The sequence below is a fragment of the Pongo abelii genome, chromosome 23, assembly GCF_028885655.2.
Source record: "Pongo abelii isolate AG06213 chromosome 23, NHGRI_mPonAbe1-v2.0_pri, whole genome shotgun sequence".
Classification (NCBI taxonomy): Eukaryota; Metazoa; Chordata; class Mammalia; order Primates; family Hominidae; genus Pongo; species Pongo abelii.
In genome coordinates this window covers 48,201,184-48,226,488 of record NC_085929.1, presented here as the reverse complement: position 1 = coordinate 48,226,488, position 25,305 = coordinate 48,201,184, and the positions used below count along the sequence as shown (strand labels likewise).

Sequence of the window (25,305 nt, the reverse complement as noted above, 5' to 3'; positions counted from 1 at the left end):
TCACATGCCACTTCCACATGGAGACCTTCCCTGACCACCCTATCTAACATGTCTCTCTCCTCCTTCTATCACTCTCTATCCCTTTGCCCAGTTTTATTTTTTTCATAGTGCCTATGGATCTCTGACATAGTATGCATTTGCTTATTGCCTGCCTGTCTCGATCTATGACAGCAGGGCTTTGTATCCCTGGCTCTTTCACCAGCACCTGGAATGGAGTCTGACACACAACAGATGCTCAAGAAATACCTCTTGGCTGGGCACGGTAGCTCACGTCTGTAATCTCAGCACTTTGGGAGGCCGAGGCAGATTACCTGAGGTCAGGATTTCGAAACCAGCCTGACCAACATGGTGAAAGCCCGTCTCTACTAAAAATGTAAAAATTAGCCAGGCCTGGTGGTGGGAGCCTGTAATCCCAGCTACTTGGGAGGCTGAGGCAGGAGAATCACTTGAACCTAAAAGGCGGAGGTTGCAGTGAGCTGAGATCATGCCACTGCACTCCAGTCTGGGCAACAGAGCGAGACTATCTTAAAAAAAAAAAAAGAACACAAAAGAAAAAGAAAAAAGAAATACTACTTGAATGAATGAAGAAACAGAACACACTATTAATGCTATAGTGAACACTGGACTCCTGAGGCCTGGTATGGGGATGTTACAGAGGAGACTTTCAGGGAGAAGGAACTGGACTTGATGAACATTAGGATCCTTCTCAACTCTAAGGTGCCAGGAGCCTTGGGTTCCATCATTTTCCAGTTCTATTATTTCACATCCTTAGGAATCAACCTATAATTGCATCACTCCAATTCCTCTGGGCAGCCTCAGGCAAAGAAATCTCATGCCTGTACTAACTCACTATCTAGCCAATCAGCAAGGCACCCAGACTCTAAAGACCAGCACAGGCCACGAGTGGTCAAATTGTAGCATCTTACCTTCTTCGGAAGGTGGTCCTGTCTTCTCTGGAGCTGAGAGGAGGTTGAGGCACATATAGTAGAGGAAATTGGAACACACCTGGTTTAGGGCTGAGTGACTTAGAGGGAGAAGAAGAAAGAATAGAAGAGATGACATTGCTACTTTGGCTGGGAGAGCATTATCCCTGCCATATGCCTGGGCACCACTGCTTTGTGCCAGAGGCTAGTGAAATTCTAGCCATGGCTGTGGCAGAGAAGGTCTTAAGGTGGCTATGAAAAGTAAATACGGGGCTGGGCACAGTGGCTTACGCCTGTAATTCTAGCACTTTGGGAGGCCGAGGCGGGCGGATCACCTGAGGTCAGGGGTTCGAGACCAGCCTGACCAACATGGTGAAATCCCATCTCTACTAAAAATACAAAAATCTGGCCGGAAGCAGTGGCTCATGCCTGTAATCCCAGCACTTTGGGAAGTGAGGCAGGCAGATCACGAGGTCAGGAGTTTGAGACCAGCCTGAGCAAAATGGTGAAACCCTGTCTCTACTAAAAATACAAAATTAGCCAGGCGTGGTGGCGCACACCTGTAATCCTAGCTACTCAGGAGGCTGAGGCAGGAGAATCGCTTGAACTCAGAAGGCAGAGGTTGCAGTGAGCCGAGATTGCACCATTGCACTCTAGCCTGGGCAACAGAGGGAGACTCAGTCTCAAAAAATAATAATACTAATAATACAAAAATTTGCTGGGCGTGGTGGCGGGCACCTGTAATTCCAGGTACTCGGGAGGCTGAGGCAGGAGAACTGCTTGAACCCAGAAGGCGGAGGTTGCAGTGAGCTGAAATTGTGCCACTGCACTCCAGCCTGGGCAACAAGAGCAAGGCTCTGTCTTAAAAAAAAAAAAAAAAAAAAGGAAATATGGAACCTGCTGCTTCAGCTGTAACTTGGGCCAGGCATTCACTAAAAATTTACTGAAAAAATACGAAGTGGGGGCTATAAGCTCCAATTTAATAAAACATACAAATAAAAAAGTGCCCCTAGGCCAGGAAAGGGCTGAGGAAGTGCTAGAAAAAGCAGCAGCAGCTGAACCCCACATGTGCAGTCAAGGAGTACTTCCAAAATTTTGACTTTCAATCCAGATGGGTCCTTGTATTCTCTCCTAAATGTTGGATGGCGTATTCAGTATTATGGAAGGAAAGCTGGGCACTGCACTGTAACCAGCTTGTAGACTGTGGGCAGTAACAAATTAATCTTCTTAGTAAATACAGAAACAGGGGGCAAATCATAAAGGAGAAGGTACAGAGGCTTCTCCAGAAACCTAACAAGACAGAGACTGAGGCAGCGACCTCTACTTTAACAAGAGAGTTTCTCCTCTAGAATTACTTGGCTGGTAGAAACTAGAACTTGACAGACACTGCATCCTTTCCCCTTTGAGGGCCTCAATTTCCTCAGTGGTCTCACTCTGTCACCCAGGCTAGAGTGGGGCGTGATCATAGCTCACTGCAGCCTTTTTCTTATTTTTTATTTTTTTTAAGATGGAGTCCCACTCTGTCACCCAGGCTGGAGTGCGGTGGCGCTATATCAGCTCACTGCAACCTCCACCTCCTGGGTTCAAGCCGATCTTCTGCCTCAGCCAGAGTTTCCTGTTCAACCCGGCCAGTTTCCTCATTTAAATGAAAGGTTAAACAAATGATCTATGAAAGCGTTTTTTGGGGCTTTTTGTGTTTTTTAGAGACAAGGTCTCACTCTGTCGCCCAAGCTACAGTGGGATGCAATCATAGCTCACTGCTGCTTTGACCTCCTAGGCTCAAGGATCCTCTTGCCTCAGCCTCCTGAGTATCTGGGACTAGAGGTGTGTACCACCAGGTCTGGCTAATTAAAAAAAAACTTTTGTGGCCAGCCACGGTGGCTCACGCCTGTAATCCCAGCACTTTGGGAGGCCGAGGCGGGCGGATCACCTGAAGTCAGGAGTTTGAGACCGGTCTGGCCATCTCTACTAAAAACACAAAAATTAGCCAGGCGTGGTGGCAGGCACCTGTAATCCCAGCTACTCAGGTGCTCAGGCAGGAGAATTGCTTGAACCCAAGAGGCGGTTGTTGCAGTGAGCCAAGATTGTACCACTGCACTCCAGCCTGGGTGACAGAGCAACACTCCATCTCAAAAAAAAAAGAAAAAAAAAATTGTAGAGACCAGGGTCTTGCTACACTGCCCAAGTTGATCTTGAACTGCTGGCTTCAAGCAATCCTCCCATCTTGGCCTCCCAAAGTGCTGGGATTACAGCCATGAGCCACTGCACCAGGCCTCTCCCAGTTTTGATGTGACAGGTACCCATCCAAGTATCACCAGGAATAAGATCCTTACCGCACTAGATTCAATACAACCTACAGAAGCATGGCCAGCTTATTGCACCAGATGCTGAGCAATGCTGACACTATGTCAACACCACCATGAGCCCATGACTAAAACACACCAGCCAACAATTCCCACTTGTCCCATCAAGAGGGACATTGGCCCCTTGGCCACTCAATCTTGCCTGGGACCATACATACCTCAGACCACTGCAAAACCTGGCCTTCAGCTCCAGGGTCAGTCGTATGAAGGATGAGGAAGCTTCAGAGAAGTGGGAATAAAGCAGAGAGCAGTTTAAACCAGACTTGTCACAGAGAGTCCCAAGCCTGGGTGGTATCAAAAAGCTCTGATTTCAGAGTTACACAGACTTGGTTCAAAATGTACTCCATCACTGTCTAGTAGTTTCACTCTGGAAAGGTTTTTTAACTTCTCTGAGACTCAGTTTTGATATTTGTACCTCACAGGTTGTTGTAAAGCTAAGTAAGATAAATGTACAGAGAACATCTAACAAGTACTTGGCTCAAAGTAAGTGCTGCAATAAGTGTTCATTTTCTTCCATTCTGAATGATCCTCCACTACAATTTGGTACATTTGACAAGGACCTAGGAAGAGCACATCTGCTCCTTCTATCCCTTCTTTCAGTTTTATAGAAAACAATCCAGTTTCAGATGCAGAAAGAACAGTAGTTACTATTTTATTCTCATCTCTGAATTGTCTGTTGAAAGCAATTGGTTCTCAGAACAGAGGTCCAATAACAGTTTCTTTTCTTTTTTTCTTTCCTGAGACGGAGCCTCACTCTGTCGCCAGGCTGAAGTGCAGTGGCATGATCTCAGCTCACTGCAACCTCCGCCTCCCGGGTTCAAGCGATTCTCCTGCCTCAGCCTCCTGAGTAACTGGGACTACAGGTACGCACCACCACACCCAGCTAATTTTTGTATTTTTAGTAGAGATGGGGTTTCACCATGTTGGCCAGGATGGTCTCGATCTCTTGACCTCATGATCCACCCACCTCGGCCTCCCAAAGTGCTGGGATTACAGGTGTGTCCCACTGTGCCTGGCCTTTTTTTTTTTTTTTTTTTTTTAAGATGGAGTTTCATGCTTGTTGCCCAGGCTAGAGTGCAATGGCACAATCTCGGCTCACTGCAACCTCCGCCTCTCAGGTTCAAGCGAGTCTCCTGCCTCAGCCTCCTGAGTAGCTGGGATTACAAGCATGCGCCACCACGCCCAGCTAATTTTGTATTTTTAGTAGAGACAGAGTTTCTACATGTTGGTCAGGCTGGTATCGAACTCTGGACTTCAGGTGATCCGCCCACCTTGGCCTCCCAAAGTGCTGGGATTACAGGTGTGAGCCACTGCACCCAGCCAGCAGTTTCTGCCTTAGCTGTTGACCCTGGCCCAGGCCTTTGTGCTGCTGGCTCCTCCCAGTCTCCCCAGTAAGGCTTTCAGTCAATACTAACCTCTGTTTTGCCTTCCCTTGGGCCGCTGTAAAAGCAGAATCCTAGATAAAGAAGACATCAGAAGCTCCCATTTCACCAGCCCCTGGGTTGGGAATAATCTGTATTTTATCCTGGGGCTAAAGCAGCTGACAGGGAATCCCTCAGGGTTTCACAGCAACTCTCTGTGGCAACAATTTAACCCATGACTTTCCCAGGAAGGGGCACCAAGCTTCCCTTCCAGATGGGCTCCTCTTGGCCCAATCTCTCAGGGATCCAGAGTTTCTCCACCCTCCTACTCCAGGTCTCCATACCATTCCTGGCTGGCAGTGCCTGCCTCCCTCCTCCCTCTTGCAGGTTGAGCCTCTGATCCTGTGCTACCTGGCTTCATGCTGCACAGATCTCCCTACAGACCTCATAGCCTTTTTCTACATCCCCTTTCCCCACCACTGCCCCAAGAGATCTACACTTGCCTCTCATCCAGTGCCCCAAGACTAGATCCTCTTGGGTACGGAAGTATGGCAGGCAGGAAGAATGTTAAAAGGAAGGAAAGAAGTGTCTATCAGTTATCACAATGGCTGAGGGATGCAGTCTTCAGGAAACCTATATACATCATCTTGTTTAATTCTCACCATTATCACCATGTTCTAGCTAAGGACACTGGAGATAAGAAAATTAATTTGTACAATCTCAATAAACAAGAGAGGTGAGAAGAATTCCAACTGATATGGGCTAACAACCAGTCTCTCTACTGCTCCTTCCTATCAGCAGCTAATCAGGTAAGTGTTTCCAATCTTAGGGGGTAGAAAAATCCTTCCTAACTCCATGTTCCCCTCTACTCACACCCCCATTTCTCACCTTCCCCACACACCAAACTTGTCAAAATAGTTGTGTATCCTGTCTCTACTGCCTCATCTTGCACTCATTCTTTAACTCACTCTGGTCTGGCTTCCATTCCAACCACTCCCACAGAAACTGCTCTGGCCAATGTGGCCAAAAGCTGCCATGAAGCCAAGTCCAATCGATATCTTTCAATCTTCATCTTACTTGACCTCTGGGATGCCTTTCACACTCCTGACTACTCCCCAATCCACAAAACTCTCTTCATTTGGCTTCCTTAATATCATATCCTTCTGGTTTCCTTCCTACCTCTCCAAATGCTCGTACCTCTCCTCCTCCTGACCATTAAATGCTTAATTTTGTCTTGGCTTCTTTCATCATTTCATTTTACACCCTCAGCTTTGAAGAATCTCACCTGATCCCCACTGAGGAGTCAGCCTCACAAGGACAGGGGTCTCTTTTGTTCACTGCTAAATCTCCAGCCCTAGCATGGTATCTTGCATGCAGTAGGTGCCCAATATTTGTTGAATGAATGAAAGGCTGGATGCTGAAGACTTCTATATCTGTATCTAAATCCCAGATCTCTCCCTTGTCTTCAGACACAGTCAATTACCCACCTAACATCTTCACTGGAACATCTCACATTCACCCTGACCCAAATTGACCATATCCTCTACTGCCTCCCCAAACCAGATCCTCCCCCAGTGAGCCTTCTCTCAGTTAAACACACCACCATCCACATAGAAGGCAGCCAGAAGCCAGGCATTACCCTGCACTGTTACCTCGCTTTCAAGTCCTACATCCAGCTATTCCATGCCCCAACACTACCTTAGTTCCTATCACCAACCTGAGTTAATGCAAGAGGCTGAGATACATGCCTCCAATCTGCCTCCCTCTAACTCATAGTCCACACTGCTCCAAGAAAGATCTTTCTGAAACAGAAGTCTGAACATGTTACTCCACTTCTTTAAAACTCAACAAAACTCCTAGGATAAAATCCAAATTCCAGGCCAGGTATGGTGGCTCAGTCTGTAATCCCAGCACTTTGGGAGGTCAAGGTGGCCAGATCACCTGAGGTGGGGAGTTTGAGACCAGCCTGGCCAACATGGAGAAACCCCATCTCTACTAAAAACACAAAATTAGCCGGGCGTGGTGGCACATGCCTGTAATCTCAGCTACTTGGAAGGCTGACTCAGGAGAATCACTTGAACCCGGGAGGTGGAGGTTGCGGTGAGCCGAGATCATGCCATTGCACTCCAGCCTGGGCAACAAGAGCGAAACTCTGTCTCGGAAAAAAAAAAAAAGAAAAAAAAAATCCAAATTCCTCACATGGCCAACAAGGGCCTACATGGCTGCCTCTCCACGGTAGACTTGTTGCACAACATTCGTTGCATGCCATGTGACAAGAATAAAAGAAAAAACATTAAATTATAATGATAAGAGCCAAATATAGCACAGAGATTAAGAAAGCATGTTCTGGCCAAGCACGGTCGCTCACGCCTGTAATCCCAGCACTTTGGGAGGCTGAGGTGGGCAGATCACGAGGTCAGGAGATCGAGACCATCATGGCTAACACGGTGAAACCCCGTCTCTACTAAAAAATACAAAAAAATTAGCCAGGCGTGGCGGGCGCCTGTAGTCCCAGCTACACAGGACGCTGAAACAGGAGAATGGCGTGAACCCGGGAGGTGAAGCTTGCAGTGAGCCAAGTTCGTGCCACTGCACTCCAGTCTGGGCAACAGGGTAAGACTCCATCTCAGAAAAAAAAAAAAGAAAGCATGTTCTACAGCCAGATTCCCTGGGTTTGAATCCTGGGCATACCACTTATAGTGTGACCTTAGGCAAGTTACTTAACCTCTCTGAGATTCAGTTTGCTCATCAGTGGAATGAGTACAATCATAATAGACAATTCCTGGGGTTTTTCTGAGGACTAAATGAGTCCATACATGCAAAGCACTTAAAACAGTCTCACACACTGTAAGAACTTAAATGTTAGTTATTATTAATAACTAGTCACTAATGTTACTGAAAATTCTCAGCTAATTTTTCTTTAATCTTTTTTGTAGAGATGGGCTCTCACTGTATTGTCCAAGCTGGTCTCAAACTCCTAGCCTCAGGTGATCCTCCCATCTTGGTCTCCCAAAGCACTAGGATTACAGGCACAAGCTACCACGCCCAGCCCCTTTAATGACTTTTGATTGCTGCCTGACACTTCCTTTCACTCAACACTGGACAAAGAACAGATACAGATTCTGAATGAATTAGTAAATGTGCACCCACAACTTATCCTCTCTTTGAATACTCTCTGAGCACTGCCTAAGGTGCTTGCCTCCCTCCCAACCTCCACATTTGCCTGCTGCCTACCAAGCTTCTTGGAAAACTTCTCCTTCATGTGGGGAACGATGACAAAGAGGCTGTGTAGAATTGAGAGGAAAACTTCCATCAAAGCTGGGTGGGTGGTCTGCTCCAAGTGTCTCTGCAAAGAACCAGGAGAGAGAACATAGCCCACCAGGACTGAGCCTCTGAAGAAGAAAAGGCATCAGAGAAAACTCACATCAAATCTAGCAACAGTAGATTAACTCCTTTCACTTGAAAGACACAAGAAAAGCTAGGGAACTTAAAGTCCAAACCTACATCTAAGGCTTGGATCACCTGATAGATTGTACTAGATACTTTATCTCTTTGGGCTTCTGTTCCCAAAAGACTAAAATGAGAATAACAAGATATCCCTCCCAGAAACAAATGTGGTCTGGTGTGTAAAAACTGCTTTCTAAACCGTAATGCAGAGTGACTCTCATGTTTCTATTACTATAGTAATAATAATAATATAGTTTATAAACTGCCTTCATATTTGTTATTTTTTTGGGGGGGGCTGTTTTTTTTTTTTATTCTTTGTGATGGAGTCTTGCTTTGTCACCCAGGTTGGAGATCAGTGGTGCCATCTCGGCTCACTGAAACCTCTGCCTCTCGGGTTCAAGCGATACTCCTGCCTCATCCTCCCAGGCAGCTGGGATTACAGGCATGCGCCACCACACCCGGCTACTTTTTGTATTTTTAGTAGAGACGGGGTTTCGCCATGTTGGCCAGGCTGGTCTTAAACTCCTGACCTCAAGTGATCCACCTGCCTCAGCCTCCCAAAGTGCTGGAATTACAGGCGTGAGCCACCGCACCCGGCCCATTATTATTAAGGCTGGTCAAGTAAAGCAGGGGGAATGGAGAAGGAACAAATAAATCTGTAACTGGTTGTGATCAATTAGTTGTAAATACCATTGCCCTCAGATCAGCCTTCAGGTAATTCTTCAAGAGTCATGAGGCAGTCTTATGTGGTAGACACAGCTCTGAATTACGAAAAAAAAAAAAAAAAAAAAAAAAACACGGTTCTAGTTCAGGCTCTGTACATAGCCACCACAGTGTGCCCTTGGGTAGTCACCTTCTCCCTTCCCTGAGTCTCAGTTCCCTTTCTGTAAACAGCTGGGTCCTCAGAGGCATTGTTCTTGTTGACACCTTTCATTTTTAGAGCAAGTTTGGTTGTTTTATTATTATTATTATTATTATAAAAGTAATATATGCTCATTAAAGAAAATGTGTAAAATACAGAAAAGTAGAAAGAAGGACTAATACAATAATTCTATGATCTACTTCTAGATTTAGCTCTAACACTTCAAAAATCTGGGAGGAAGGCAGGGCAGGTGAGTAAACTGCGATGAGTTGCCCAAGTCTTACTGTTAGTGGGTTAAGTCATGGCCACAGTCCAGGGTTCCTGACCACTACCTCCTGCAGACTCCAGCTCAATGGCTTCTTCAAGGAAGAGAGCCTTGCTTGTGCAGAGCCAGAGGTGCCTCCCTGCTGCCACCTACTGTTCCCAGTAGATGGTTAGGAGTTGCCCTTTCCTGACTAACAAGGACTCCTCACAGGCTCATAGGATGCCCAAACCTCAAGCAGGAGAGGACTCACCCAAGGTTACCCAGAGTCAGCAGCTCTTGGCCCTGCTCTTCCCACCATCTCAACCTCAAGTCAGCTCAAAATGAAGCTCTTCAAGATCAAGCCTCTCTTCAGAGTGGTCATCTCTCATTTTACAGAACACACATACATGTTCCTTATTAACACTTGGATAACAGACATTCACTGCTGCTCATTATTAAAGACACAAGAAAAGCTAGGGGACCTGAAGTCGTAGGTTCAATCTCAGCACCGTTATGGGCTTGCTTTATAACTATAGAAATATGACAACCTTATCTGTAAATTAGGGCAAATTATAGCATCCATCTCCCAGGATCATTGGGAGAACTAAATCAGGTAGTGAATATTAGGTACTTATCACTCCATAAACTTACCCATTTATTATTTTATTATTACTGCTTTCTATTTTTTCTTAAGAGGAACCTGTTAGTTTCATAATCAAACACTACATTTTATTTTTAGAACAAAGGAAAGGTAGCAGCAAGAATCACACTGCTGAGGCCCCCAGAGAGTTCCTTTGAGCAGTCACTGCCTTATGCCTCTGAGCCTGGCTCGCCTGCACATTCTTCTCTTCCCCAAGCTTCATGTTGCCCATGGCTCAGGAGAACCCACCATCACCATGGGGATACACAGCGAGTCACAGGCACTGAGAAGAAATTCTGAGAAGGCCTCCAAGGTGTCTTCCTTCTTGGCGCTGGGAGCTGTGAATGGATTCTCCTGGGCTGAAGGCTCACTCTGGAATTCTATAGCCAACCTAAGAAATCAATATGTGAGTATATTCACTACCACTTATGCAACCTAAAGGTTACAAACACCTTCCTGGGGGGTGGCGGGGAGTGCCTGTGCTCAGGGTCCAGGGAAAGTATCTCTATTATCAGATTGGGAGAAAATTCAATAGATCACAATGAGGAGAGGACTTGATCCCTGGCTACCTCTCCAGATTCTTGCTCCCTACCCCCTCCCCCAACTACGTGTACTTCTACCCCATTGTGTGTACTTCCCTGAATATGCCATGCTATTTGCTATTTCCCATTCATTTGCCTTTAAATATGCTGCTCTATCTGGAATACCTTCCCCGGATTCTTGAAAACCTAACAAATCCCACATATATACAAAAAAGCATCTCTTCCCCAAGAGACTGTGAGCTCCTTGAGGGCAGGAGCCATCCTGACTTTTCTTTCTAGCCCCACTGTCTAGCATCAGGCATGGCACACAGTAGATAAAACAAACATTTGTTAATGTAAACTGAATTAATTCAGCAACCATTCAGTGAATACCTATAGTGCTAGGCTAGTTGAGGGGTGGTGGGGAACGAAGGTGAATAAGACACAACCTCATGGCACAGTAGCAAAAACTCCATGAGGAAGGAATCTTTAGGAAGGTCCTACCCCTAGCTGCCTGTCCTCAAGCCTCCTCCACACACCCACAAACCCTACCTCAGCCAAAGTCCTCTTTGCCATACAGCAGAGTATCAGAAATCAAGTGTTGCCTCTAGAACTTCACCCATTGTCTGAATCCCTTCCACCCCTACCTTCCATGCTATTACTTCATACCACAGAGGGCCCCTCACCTGCAGGCACTTCTAAATCCCTCCAGAGTGCTCAGGAGGAACCTTCCCCTTTGAAGAATGGCCTTCTCTGAATCTCTACTGGAGGCATGGCCCTGAGGTGGGAAGGAGAGACAGGAACCTAGTGATCAAGTATATGCTGTGTCTCAGTCTATGCTTGGATGACTGTAGACCTCTTCTTCTCACACTGCAGTCTGACATTCCCGTACACCTAACTTTCCAAGAGATCTTGGCTATATCTTTGCAAATAGCTCCTTTAAAAAATCGTGGCAAAGCTGGGCATGGTGGCTCACGCTTGTAATCCCAGCACTTTGGGAGGCCAAGGCAGGCGGATCACAAGGTCAGGAGATCGTAGCCATCCTGGCTAACACAGTGAAACCCCGTCTCTACTAATAATACAAAAAAAATTATCCAGGCGTGGTGGCAGGCACCTGTAGTCCCAGCTACTAGGGAGGCTGAGGCAGGAGAATTGCTTGAACCCTGGAGGCGAAGGTTGCAGTGAGCCAAAATCGTGCCGCTGCACTCCAGCCTGGGCAACAGAGTGAGACTCCGTCTCAGAATTAAAAAAAATGGTAGCAGGGGCCCGGCGCAGTGGATCATGCCTGTAATCCCAGAACTTTAGGAGGCCGAGGTGGAGGTCAGGAGTTCGAGACCAGCCTGGCCAACACGGTGAAACCCTGTCTCTACTAAAAATACAAAAATTAGCCAGGTGTGGTGGTGCATGCCTGTAATCCCAGCTACTCGGCAGGCTGAGGCAGGAGAATCACTGGAACCCGGGAGGCGGAGGTTGCAGGGAGTCGAGATCACGCCACTGCACTCCAGACTGGGGCCACAGAGTAAGAAGCCATCTCAGAAAAAAAAAAAAAAAATGGTAGCAGTGTTGGAGGGACCTTAACCTACAGTCTCTCTGAACCACAGGAATGACTATTGGTCTATTATATGCAGAAAGCTGTCACAGGCTAGTGGGCATTAGCTTGACTGTAATGGCCCTATTAGTTGCTCTAAAACACAAGAAAATCCCCACTCCATCAGGTGTAAAGAGCTTAGTTTCCAAAGTTAATCCTGAAAGACATAATCGACATTCACACTGACAGTGTCTTTCCTGATATCTTAAGTCTACAGGCTATTAAAAGCCAGCAACTACAACACATTGCACATTGTTCAGATTCTAAGATTCTAGTGAATCCAGACTTAAATATTATTTTGTGAGCATGTTTACCCTATCTGCTTATATGATATAAACAGAGAATGTGTGTAATAGACTGGGGTAAAAACATCCTGGAATTTACTGTCTAGGCTTAGGTACTTTCTAGTTTTGGACCTTAGAGAAAAATTATTTAACCCTCGTGGCTTTACTTTCCCCATATGTAAAAATGAGAATAGTAATCCTTAAGCTTCATAGTTCTGCTATTAGGGAAAAAATAGCATCTCACTGTAGCCATGTGTGCATGAGAAAAAGTCATGAAATAGCATACAAAAGTAAGGGAATATACTAATTATCTTTCGAAAAACACACTGCAGCAGGATCTTCGGAAGCAGCAGTCTGCAGTACACTGACCAGGGGCCTCCTGTTCAGCAAGGTCTGGGAAAACTCCGCACACCGGTTTAGCATGGCTTCTAGCAAAGCCCGCAGTTCCCCATACTGCACAGGTGGAGTGCTCTGATGGTCCTTCCTGCATCCAGAGAGACAAAAGCAGGTTCATGGTAAGGCAACGGTATTCCCAAGATAACCCCAGGTTCTCAGGCAATGAGAGGCAGTGCAGTTGGATCAGAACATGGAATCTAATCTGATAAAAATCCTTACTCCAGGCCAGGAATGGTGGCTCACGCCTGTAATTCCAGCACTTTGGGAGACTGAGATGAGTAGATGTCTTGAGCCCAGGAGATGGAGACCAGCCTGGGCAACATGGTGAAACACAGTCTCCACAAAAAATTAGCCGAGTGTGGTGGCATACACCTGTGGTTTCAGTTACTCAAGAGGCAGAGGTGGGAGGATCACCTGAGCCCAAGAAGGTAGAAGCTGCAGTGAGCCGTGATCATACTACTGCAATCCAGCCTGGGTGACAGAACAAGACTCTGTCTCAAAAAAATCCTTACTTCAATGTTTATCTAACTGCACAACTTCTTGTACATTCCTTGCCCTCTCTAACCATCAATTTCCTCATCTATTAAATGAGGCTTAATAGTACTCTCCTCATAGACTTATTATGGGGATCAAATTCGATAATGTATGCCAAACACTTAGCATGATGCTTAATACATAATAAGTCCTTATAAATGTCAGCTGTGTCTATTATTACTATTAAGGATACAAGGTTTTCTCGCAGAGGAGAGCCTGCTGGTGAAAGAAGCACTACCTAGAATTGAACGTGCATCAAGAGAGTAACAGCTACTGTTTTCCAATAAGTAATAAGCTCTTCTGGGGAAGAGGGATCAAACTTTGTTAACTCAATGAGGAAAACCAGGATCAATAGGTAAATGTTACTAAGATCCAGAGATGGAGTCTCACTCTGTCACCCAGGCTGGAGTGCAGTGGTGTGACCTTGGCTCCCCGCAACCTCCATCTCCCAGATTGAAGCAATTCTCCTGCCTCAGCCACCTGAGTAACTGGGACTATAGGCGCACACCACTACACCCAGCTAAGTTTTGTATTTTTAGTAGAGATGAGATTTCACCATGTTGGCCAGGCTGGTTTCAAACTCCTGACCTCAAGTTATCCACCCACCACAGCTTCCCAAAGTGTGGGATGACAGGCATGAGCCTGAGAACTTTCTTTTTTTTTTTTTTTGAGATGGAGTCTTGCTCTGTCACCAGGCTGGGGTACAGTGGCACAATCTAAGCTCACTGCAACCTCTGCCTCCCGGGTTTAAGTGATTCTCCTGCCTCAGCCTCCCAAGTAGCTGGGACTACAGGCGCACGCCACCACACCCAGTTAATTTTTGTATTTTTAGTAGAGACAGGGTTTCTTGACCTCATGATCCGCCGCCTCAGCCTCTCAAAGTGCTGGAATTACAAGCATGAGCCACCACGCCCAGCATCAGCCTGAGAATTTTCTGAGTCAAAGTCTATAGAAGTATAGGGGATCATCTCTAGGGAGAAGTGAGTTCCCCATTCTATGAGATTATACGCAGACACTGGAAAAGTACTTTTGGAGATTCAATCATTATGAGTGTGGGGTAAATGTAGACACGTAACACTTAAGGTCCATTTGAACCCTCAGATTCTATAGACTCAGAAGAGCCAAGAGTCATTGACTAGTTTAATTGTGAGTTTCCAAGAGGAAAGGGACCAGTTCCATCTTTTCACTTTACCTAAACAGAGACAGATGCATTGTAAGTTGATGATTAATAGAACAGATGTCAAATGAATGAATGACTATTTCACAGGGTATTGGTTTCTTAGGGCTGCTATAATAAATTACCACAAACTGGGTGGCTTAAAACAACAGAAGTTTATCCTCTCACAGTTCTGGAGGCTAGAAATCTGAAATTGAGGTGTCGTCAGGGCCATGTCCCCTCTAAAGCAAGCTTGTCCCACCCACAACCCACAGGTCGCACGCAGCCCAAGACAACTTTGAATGCAGCCTGACACAAATTTGTAAACTTTCTTAAAACATTATGAGATGAAACCCTGTCTCTCCTAAAAATACAAAATTTAGCTGGGCATGGTGGCGCGTGCCTGTAATCCCAGCTACTCGGGAGGCTGAGGCAGGAGAATCGCTTGAACCAGGGAGTTGGAGGTTGCAGTGAGCCAAGATCACATCACAGCACTCCAGCCTGGTGACAGAGCAAGACTCCATCTCAAAAAAAAAAAAAAAAAAAAAAGAGAGATTTCTGTGTGAACCTTTTTTTTTTTTTTTTAGCTCATCAGCTATCGTTAGTGCCAGCATATTTTACATGTGGGCCAAAACAATTCTTCCAATGTGGCCCAGGGAAGCCAAAAAATTGGACACACCTGCAAAGGGTCTTGAGAAAAATCCTTCCTTGCCTCTTAGCTTGTGGTGGTGGCCACAATCCTTGGCATTCGCTGTCTTGCAGCTGCATCACTCTAATTTCTCCCTGTCTTCACATGGCCACCTTCCCTTTGTGCATGTCCACATGTCACTGTATGTCCAAACCGCCCTCTCCTTACATAGAAACAAGTCACTGGATTTACAGCTGGAGCTGTTTGACCTTAAGCAGATTCAATGTACAAAGGCCCTATTTCCAAATAAGGCATATTCACAGGTTCTTGGTAGATACCAATATTTGGGGGACTATTTAACCCAGTGCAGTAGCTAGGAAAAAAACCTATTAACCCTCATCCCTGGGCCTTTGTTGAGCACTGAGAGCAATCTGTTGGGCCTTCTAACAGGTTCTCAGTCAACTGCATATGGTTAAGGCTTGATTTTCCCTTTCCTTCTTCATCTCTGGAAGCTCCAAGTTTGATGATCCTACACGATCATCAAGCCCTAGTTCCACCACCTTTAAATTCTTGGGGTTTTTTTTGTTTTTGTTTTTGAGACAGGGTCTCGCTCTGTTGCCCAGGCTAGAGTGCAGTGGCACAAACACAGCTCATAGTAGGCTCAATCTCCTGGGCTCAAGCAATCTTCCTACCTCAGCCTCGAGTAGCCGGGACTACAGGCATACACCACGCTTGGATAATTTTTGTAGAGACAGCGCTTCCTCAGGTTATCCAGGCTAGTCTCAAATTCCTGAGCTGAAGTGATCCTCCAGCCTCAGCCTCCCAAAGTGCTGGGATTACAGGTGTGAGCCACTGTACCCGGCCTCTTTAAATTCTTTTTAGCAGCTCTCACTCTTCATTCTTCCTTCTAGTTGTGCTTTCCAAAGACACTCTGAACCACCCTACCTCAGAGGGACCACATCAGTAAACATTCTGGGAAGTTAAAGTCAAAAGTAAAATCATCCTTGGCTGGGCACGGTGGCTCACGCCTATAATCTCAGCACTTTGGGAGGCTGAGGCAGGCAGATCACAAGGTCAGGAGTTCGACACCAGCCTGGCCAATATGGTGAAAACGCATCTCTACTAAAAATACAAAAAGTATCCAGGCGTGGTGGCGGGCACCTGTAGTCCCAGCTACTCGCAAGGCTAAGGAAGGAGAATCGTTTGAACCTGGGAGGTGGAGGTTGCAGTGAACCAAGATTGAGCCACTGAACCCAGCCTGAGCAACAGAGCGAGACTCCACCTCAAAAAAAAAAAAAAAAAAAAGTAAAATAATCCAAGGCTTAATAACCTGCCCCCTATCCATCTCTCTCCACAATTCTGACCCAACAGCTTTCCTGCTTCTCCAGGCAACACCCCCTTCGTGTAACCTGCGGGTCAACTGGCTACTGCACCCTGAGCAATCTCTATACTCTCAAACCCACATGTTTTGCTAATCCTGGTCCTTCCACAAATCTAACTCTCACCCTTCATAGTACAACTGAAATACCACCTCCTGCCCAAAAGGCACTACTGGTCCCCTCTAGCAATGTCCTGCTGGGAGACTTCCAGCTCAGCATAGGTGCCTCTGATTGACATTGCTCTTACTTATGCTTTTGTTACCTTGTTGGTTTACTCATCCCTCCCACTCTGGAATTCATGTCCTAGATTTAGAGATTCAAATTCAGGGAAGGACAAAGGAGGAAAGAAGACAGACTGGAGTCACTGTCACGTAAATGCTATTTTTTGTTTCAATTTTTATAACCAACCTAGAGTCAAATCACAAAGATTTAAATATAGTTACAGAAGAGACTATAAATATTAAAAACTTTCACAATGTAAAATTAAAGGTATAGCTGACTGGCCTTCAGAAGTAGAAGTAGGGAAGAGAGGGGAAAAGAAGAGTTGGGGTGCTGCTAACCACGTAGGAACTCAGGAGACACTGCTTCAAGTTGAGGGAACAAGAAATACCAGTTTTAGGTACATTATTTAAAGGTTAAAAAAACAAAATATTAAATAGCAAAAATGCCAAGGACATGTAGAGAAGACAAAAAACGTGAGCTAATTAAATCTTGATCTTTCTAACTGGCAAGTCAATGAATAATGTCTTAAATTTAAGATGGGGATTACAGGCACCCGCCACCACGCCCAGCTAATTTTTTTTTGTATTTTTAGTAGAGACAGGGTTTCACCATGTTGGCCAGGCTGGTCTTGAACTCCTGACCTCAGGTGATACACCTGCCTCGGCCTCCCAAAGTGCTGGAATTACAGGCGTGAGCCACCATGCCCAGCCTATTCCTTTTCATGATAAAGCCTCTATAATTTATTTATTTATTTTCAAGAGAGGATCTCACTCTGTCACCCAGGCTGGAGTGCAGTGGTGTGATCATAGCTCACTGTAACCTCAAACTCCCGGGCTCAAGTGATCCTCCCGCCTTACCTCCCGAGTAGTTGGGACTAAAGGTGCATGCCACCACACCCAGCTTATTTTATTTTATTTTATTTATTATTTATTTATCTTTTTTTTTTTTTTTGAGACAGAGTCTCGCTCTGTCACCAAGCTGTAGTGCAGTGGCGTGATCTTGGCTTACTGCAACCTCCAACACCCTGGTTCAAGTGACTCTCCTGCCTCAGCCTCCCAAGTAACGGATTACAGGCACGTGCCACCACGCCCAGCTAATTTTGTATTTTGGTGTTTTTTTTTTTTTTTTTTTTTTTTGAGACAGAGTCTCGCTCTGTTGCCCAGGCTGAAGTGCAGTGGCATGATCTCGGCTCACTGCAACCTCTGCCTCCCAGGTTCAAGCGATTCTCCTGCCTCAGCCTCCTGAGTAGCTGGGATTACAGGCACCCGCCACCACGCCCAGCTAATTTTTATATTTTAGTAGAGACGGGGATGAACCATGTTGGTCAGGCTGTTCTCGAACTCCTGACCTCGTGATCCGCCCGTCTCGGCCTCCCAAAGTGCTGGGATTACAGGCATGAGCCACCACACCCAGACTAATTTTTGTATTTTTAGTAAAGATGGGGTTTCACCATGTTGGCCAGGATGGTCTCAATCTCCTGACATCCTGATCCACCCACCCTCCTGACATCGTGATCCACCCACCTCGGACTCCCAAAGTGCTGGGATTACAGGCATGAGCCACTGTGCCTGGCCTATTTTATTTTATATTGTTTTGTAGGGATGGGGTGGCGCTATGTTGTCCAGGCTAGTCTCAAACTCTTAGCCTCAAGCGATCCTCCTACCTTGACTTCCCAAAGTGCTGGGATTACAGGCGCGAGCCACCGTGCCCAGCCAATATTTTATTTTGTATTATTTGAATACATTACTTTGTTAGAAATTTAAAAGAGAAAATATGGTAACAAAATAAAAGTTACTCTATAAATACCGGTTTCCTCGGTTATTTTATTTTTTAAGATTTCAAGCACCTTGCTAAGGAATAATTTCCCATGGTGGTGCTAGGATCCCTTAGTCTCACTGTCCATTTTAACATCCTTCATTCGCATATAGACTATCTATGAGGAGCCAGAGATAGAGCAGTGAAAAAACTGACAAGGTCCTTTAGCTCCTGGAGCTTATATTTTAGAGTGGGGAGGGGAGATACAAAACAAATGAATAGGCCGGGTTCAGTGGCTCACGCCTGTAATCCCAGCTATTTGGGAGGCTGAGGCAGAAGAATTGCTTGAACCCAGAAGGTGGAGGTTTCAGTTAGCTAAGATCGCATGCCTGCACTCCAGCCTGGGTGATGGAGTGAGACTCTGACCCCAAAAAAAAAAAAAAAAAAAAAGAGGCCGGGCGCAGTGGCTCATGCCTGTAATCCCAGCACTTTGGAAGGCCGAGGCAGGTGGATCACAAGATCAGGAGATCGAGATCATCCTGGCTAACACAGTGAAACCCCTTCTCTACTAAAAATACAAAAAAAAAATTAGCTGGGCGTGGTGGTGGGCACCTGTAGTCCTAGCTACTCAGGAGGCTGAGGCAGGAGAACGGCGTGAACCCAGGAGGCCGAGCTTGCAGTGAGCCGAGATTGCGCCACTGCACTCCAGCTTGAGCGACACAGCAAGACTCTGTCTCAAAAAAAAAAAGAATAAACAATAACTTTCAAATGTTTTATAGGTGCTATAGCAGTCTGATAAGGTCAATTAAGAAAGGAAATTCTGAATGAGACTTGAATGATAAGAAAAACGCAGTCACACAAAGATTTAAGGGAATATTATTTTGGGCAGAGTTGGAATAATTAGTGGCAGGAATAAGTTTGATGTGTTCAAGAAACAGAAAGCAGATCAGAGGAATGAACAAGAAGTGACTGAGTACTGCTTGTGGAGCCAGGGACCCAAATCTAATTCGTTAGATCCCGAATTGGGTGTTTTTCTCTATATGCTAGTAGCATGGACAAATTGAGATTGAAGGTTATGGAATAAAGCACCAGGCAATTGGAAATGTGGTCTGCAGTTCAGGAAAACACTATAGTGGGCTGAATGGTGGTACCCAAAGATGTCAGGTCCTAATCCCTGGAACCTATGTTATTTTCTACAGTAAAGTTTTCACAGAGAATCCTGAGATAAAGCCATTATCCTGGATTATTCAGGTGGTCCCCTACATCCCATCATAAGTAGCCTTATAAGAGAGAGGCAGCCAGGCATAATGACTCATGCCTGTAATCCCAGTACTTTGAGAGGTCAAAGTGGGAGGATCACTTGAGGCCTGAAGCTCAAGACCAGCCTGGGAAATATAGCAAGATCCCCATCTCTACAAAAAATAAGAAAAAAATTTTTGGCCAGGCGCGGTGGCTCACGCCTGTAATCCCAGCCCTTTGGGAGGCGGAGGCAGGCAGATCACGAGGTCAGGAGATCGAGACCATCCTGGTTAACACGGTGAAACCCTGTCTCTACTAAAAATACAAAAACAAAATTAGCCAGGGATGGTGGCAGGCACCTGTAGTCCCAGCTACTCGGGAGGCTGAGGCGGGAGAATGGCGTGAACCCGGGAGGGAGAGCTTGCAGTGAGCTGAGATCACGCCACTGCACTCCAGCATGGGAGACAAAGCAAGACTCCGTTTCAAAAAAAAAAGAAAAAGAAAAAAAAAATTTTTAAGAAAAGAAAGAGAAAAGGCAGAGGGAGATTATACACACATAGAGAAGAGAAGACAATGTGGTCACAGAGGCAGTGATTACAGTGATATGACCATAAGTCATGGAATGCCCGGAGCCACCAGAAGCTGGAAGAGGTAGGGAAGGGTTCCCTATTAGAGGCTCCAAAGGGAGTGTGGCCCTGCTGACACCTTGATTTCATCTCAGTGATACTGATTTTGGACTTCTGGCCCCCTAGAACCACGAGAAGGTAAATACCTGTTGTTTTCAAGTTTGTGGTAATCTGGTCCTGTAGCAATAGGAAACTAACACAGGCATTTTAGACATGAACTATAGATTTGAGCATTATCAACATATAGCTAGTAGCTGAAGCTCTGTGAGTGGCTGAGAGCATTCAAAGAGAAACTACAGTAAGAGAACCAGGGCTAGAGGCTGGAGTTCGTAGGTGTTAAAGAGCTGCCAGCTTCTGATTAAAGATGATGGAGTCAACAGATACAGTTACCTCTGCTACTCCTTACCAAAATGAAAGATAATTTTCTTTCAAGATATAAATTCAAAACAACAGAGAAAATACAAAAGACATGATAACATAACACTTTGGAAGTATAATTTGGCCCTCTGTATTGTGGATTCTACATCTATGGATTCAACCAACTGTGGACCAAAAATATTTTTTTAAATCTATAAAAAAATAAAAATATGGCCGGGCACGGTGGCTCACGCCTGTAATCCCAGCACTTTGGGAGGCCGAGGTTGGGGGATCACCTGAGGTCGGCAGTTCGAGACCAGCCTGCCCAACGTGGAGAAACCCCGTCTCTACTAAAAATACAAAATTAGCCGGGTGTAGTGGCGCATGCCTGTAATCCCAGCTACTCAGGAGGCTGCAGCAGGAGAATCACTTGAACCCGGGAGGCAGAGGTTGTGGTGAGCCGAGATCATACCATTGCACTCCAGCCTCGGCAACAAGAGCAAAATTCCATCTCAAAAAAAAAAAAAAAAAAACACTTTGGGAGGCCGAGACAGGCAGATCACGAGGTCAGGAGATCGAGACCATCCTGGCTAACACAGTGAAACCCCGTCTCTACTAAAAATACAAAAAAATTAGCCAGGCGTGGTGGCACGTGCCTGTAGTCCCAGCTACTAGAAAGGCTGAGGCAGGAGAATGGCGTGAACTTGGGAGGCGGAGGTTGCAGTGAGCCAAGATCACGCCACTGCACCCCAGCCTGGGTGACAGAGGGAGACTCCGTCTCAAAAAAAAAAAAAAAAGATAATAAAAAATATATAAAATGTAGGCCAGGTGCAAGTGGCTCATGCCTGTAATCCTAACACTTTGGGAAGCCGACGCAGGTGGATCACCTGAGGTCAGGAGTTCGAGACCAGCCTGGCCAACGTGGCGAAACCCCATCTCTACTAAAAATACAAAATTAGCTGGGCAAGGTGGTGTGCACCTGTAGTCCCAGCTACTCGGGAGGCTGAGGCAGGAGAATTGCTTGAGCCTGGGAGGCGGCAGTTGCAATGAGCCAAGATCATGCCATTGTACTCCAGCCTGGGCGACAGAGTGAAACCATCTCAAAAAAAATTTTAAATACAGCATGACAACTATTTACATTCCATTGTTTGTTTGTTTGTTTTTGAGATGGAGTCTCACTCTGTGGCCTCAGTCTGGAGTACAGTGGCAAGATCTCAGATCACTGCAACCTCCACCTCCCAGGCTCAGATAATTCTCCTTCCTCAGCCTCCTGAGTAACTGGGATTACAGGCATGCGCCATCATGCCCAGCTAATTTTTGTATTTTTACTAGAGACGGGGTTTCACCGTGTTGGCCAGGCTGGTCTTGAACTCCTGACTTCAGGTAATTGGCCCGCCTCAGCCTCCCAAAGTGCTGGGATTATAGGCGTGAGCCACCGCGCCCCGTCTACATTGCATTGACATTGCATAGTCGCCCCTCAGTATCTGTGGGGAATTGGTTCTAGGACCCCTGAAGATACCAAAACCAGGATGCTCAAGCTCCTTACATAAAATGGTATAGTATTTGCATATAACCTATGCACATCCTCCAGCATACTTTATTTTTTGAGACAGAATTTCGCTCTGTTACCCAGGCTGGAGTATAATGGTGTGATCTCCACTCACTGCAACCTCCACCTCCCAGGTTCAAGCAATTGTCCTATCTCAGCCTCCTGAGTAGCTGGGATTACAGGTGTGTGACACCACATCCGGCTAATTTTTTATATTTTTAGTAGAGGCAGGGTTTCTACATGTTGGCCAGGCTGGTCTCAAACTCCCGACTTCAGGTGATCCGCCCACCTTGGTCTCCCAAAGTGCCGGGATTATAGGCGTGAGCCACTGCACCTGGTCCTCAAAACAAACAAACAATGGAATGTAAAGTATACTTTAAATCATCTCTAGATTACACATAATACCTAATACAATGCAAATGCTATATAAATACTTATTATACTGTTTGGGTGTTTTGTTTTGTTTTGTTTTGTTTTGTTTTTGAGACCAAGCCTTGCCAGGCTGGAGTGCAGTGGTGCAATCTTGGCTTACTACAACCTCTGCAGCAATTCTCGTGCCTCAGCCTCCTGAGTAGCTGGGACTACAGGCATGTGCCACCATGCCCAGGTAATTTTTTGTAGAGACGGGATTTTACCACATTGGCCAGGCTGATCTCGAACTCCTGACTCAAGTGATCTGCCTTCCTTGGTCTCCCAAAGTGCTGGGATTACAGGGATAAGCCACTGTGCCTGGCCGGGTTTCTTTTTTTTTTTTTTTTTTCTTTTTTCTTTTGAGACAAGGTCTCACTCTGTCACCCAGGCTGGAGTGCAGTGGTATGATCTCAGCTCACCACAACCTCTGCATCCCAGGTTCAAGCAATCCTCCCACCTCAGCCTTCAAGTAGCCGGAACTATAGGTGTACACCACCATGCCTGGCTAATTTTTGGATTTTTAGTAGAGACAGGTTCTTTCATGTTGCCCAGGCTGGTCTTGAACTCCTGGACTCAGGTGATCCAACCCAACTTGGCCTCCCAAAGTGCTGGGATTACAGGTGTGAGCCACCATGCCCAACGTATACTGTATTGTTTAGGGAATAATAACAAGAAAAAAAGTCTGTACGTGTTCAATACAGACACAACCACCCATTCTTTAAAATTTTCAGCTGGGTGCGGTGGCTCACGCCTGTAATCCCAGCACTTTGGGAGGTTGAGACAGGAGAATCACCTGAGGTCAGGCATTCGAGACCAGCCTGGCCAACATGGTGAAACCCCATCTCTAATAATAATACAAAAATTAGCCAGGCATGGTGGTATACACCTGTAATCCCAGCTACTTGGGAGGCTGAGGCAGGAGAATCACTTGAACCCAGGAGGCAGAGATTGTAGTGAGCTGAAATGAGCTGAGATCGCACCATTGCACTCTAGCCTAGGCAACAAGAGCAAAACTCCATCTCCAAAAAAAAAAAAAAATTTTCAATCAATGGTTGGTTGAATCCGTGGATGTGGAATCCACAATTATGAAGGGCCAACTATATTAGGTATTATAAGTAATCTAGGGATATTTAAATATCAGCTGCCCTGGCCTCAACAGGCCCTTAGGTACATGAAGGGATGGAAAGTTCAGCCTGCCTGGGTCTCTCACCTCAGAAAAGCAGAAGTGGCCTTCAAGGCCTCAGCAGCCACCTCCAGCACAGGGCTGCTAACTGCTTCTTGGAGGGCACGGCCAGCATCTCTGCACATGGCTGAGCTTGTGAACAGCTTGATCTCCTCTGGCTGCCTGAGAAATGGTAGATGAGAAATGAGTAGGTGAACTCTTCTCACTGACCCCACCAGGAATGAAAGCCCACTTTTCCTTCTGCAGTCTGGCCCCTACAAGCCTCATGTTCCACCACTTTGCTCACCGGGTCAGGATTTCAGCGAAAAGCAGCAGGCCCTGCTTGTGCAGCTCTATGTTGTTCATCTTCAGGCTTCCCTGCAGGCTCCTCACCACTGCCTCGATCCCTACCACAGGATGACATGACAGAGGCCAGGGATCAGTGCTCTCTTGTTCCTTCACTGCCCACCCAGGAGAGGTGACAGGCTCTGGACAGCATGTATGAGTTGGAGGCCACTTGTGGAGGGACCCTGACAAGATTGAGCTAATGGGACCAGACTGTGAGAGCTTTGAGGCCGGGCCTTCATCTGATTCATCTCCCCAACACCCAGTACAAGCCATAGCACAGTCCCTGGCACTTGAGGTTTTCAGTGAACACCTAGTGACCAAGCCATATTTTCTCCACTTGGCATACTCCTGTTCCTCCTAGGAGAATCAGGTCAAAACCCCACTCCTCCAAAAAGCCTTCCCTGATCCACCCAGAGCTGTGAACCTCCCCTGAGCCCCCACAGCTCCTGTGCTTCCCTCTAGCAGAGCTCTAATCAGCTCATAATGAAATTTCCCTTTGCATCTCTCTCCCTTTTCTGAGGGCAAGAACCAATGTTATTTGTTATTTCTAAATCTCCAGGTCCCAGCCTGGTGCCTTGCATAAACTAGGAATATAAAATGAATGACTGAATGTGCCTACTCTAAAAATCTAGATGTGTTATAAGTCCCAGACAGTGCACTCACGCCTGTAGTCCCAGCACTTTGGGAGGCCGAGGCAGGCAGATCACCTGAGGTTAGGAGTTCAAGACCAGCCTGGCCAACATGGCGAGACCCCGTCTCTACTAAAAATACAAAAAAATTAGCCAGGCGTGCTGGCAGTCGCCTCTAATTCCAGCTACCCGGGAGGCTGAGGCAAGAGAATTGCTTGAACCTGGGAGGCAGAGGTTGCTGTGAGCCGAGATTGTGCCATTGCACTCCAGCCTGGGTGACAGAGCAGGACTCCGTCTCAAAAAAAGAAAAAGTTGCCCGGCATGGTGGCTCACGCCTGTAATCCAGCACTTTGGGAGGCCAAGGTGGGTGGATCACAAGGTCAGGAGTTCGAGACCAGCTTGGACAACATGGTAAAACCCCATCTCTACTAAAGATACAAAAAATTAGCTGGGCGTGGTGGCATATGCCTGTAATCCCAGTTACTCGGGAGGCTGAGGCAGGAGAACTGCTTGAACCTGGGAGGTGGAGGTGGCAGTGAGCCGTGATCACGCCACTGCACTCCAGCCTGGGTGACAGGGTGAGACTCCATCTCAAAAAAATAAACAAATAAATAAATAAGTCCCAGACAAGGAAAGACAGTTTCAAGAAACTTTAAAAGAATAAATTAGCAAAACTTAGAG

At 46.2% G+C, this 25,305-nt stretch overlaps 1 protein-coding gene across 1 annotated transcript in view; it reads right to left on the bottom strand.

The window, feature by feature from the left end:
* The window catches only part of MEI1 (meiotic double-stranded break formation protein 1), a 97,904-nt gene that overhangs the window by 43,043 nt on the left and 29,556 nt on the right, over window positions 1-25,305 (bottom strand). The window contains exons 10-17 of the mRNA XM_024239875.3: window positions 23,955-24,054; window positions 23,696-23,830; window positions 12,603-12,717; window positions 11,048-11,139; window positions 10,090-10,231; window positions 7,882-7,993; window positions 3,445-3,505; window positions 927-1,024 (exon numbers count right to left, since the gene is read on the bottom strand). Coding sequence (XP_024095643.3) covers window positions 927-1,024; window positions 3,445-3,505; window positions 7,882-7,993; window positions 10,090-10,231; window positions 11,048-11,139; window positions 12,603-12,717; window positions 23,696-23,830; window positions 23,955-24,054 — 855 coding nt within the window. The remainder of the gene's footprint in view (window positions 1-926; window positions 1,025-3,444; window positions 3,506-7,881; window positions 7,994-10,089; window positions 10,232-11,047; window positions 11,140-12,602; window positions 12,718-23,695; window positions 23,831-23,954; window positions 24,055-25,305) is intronic.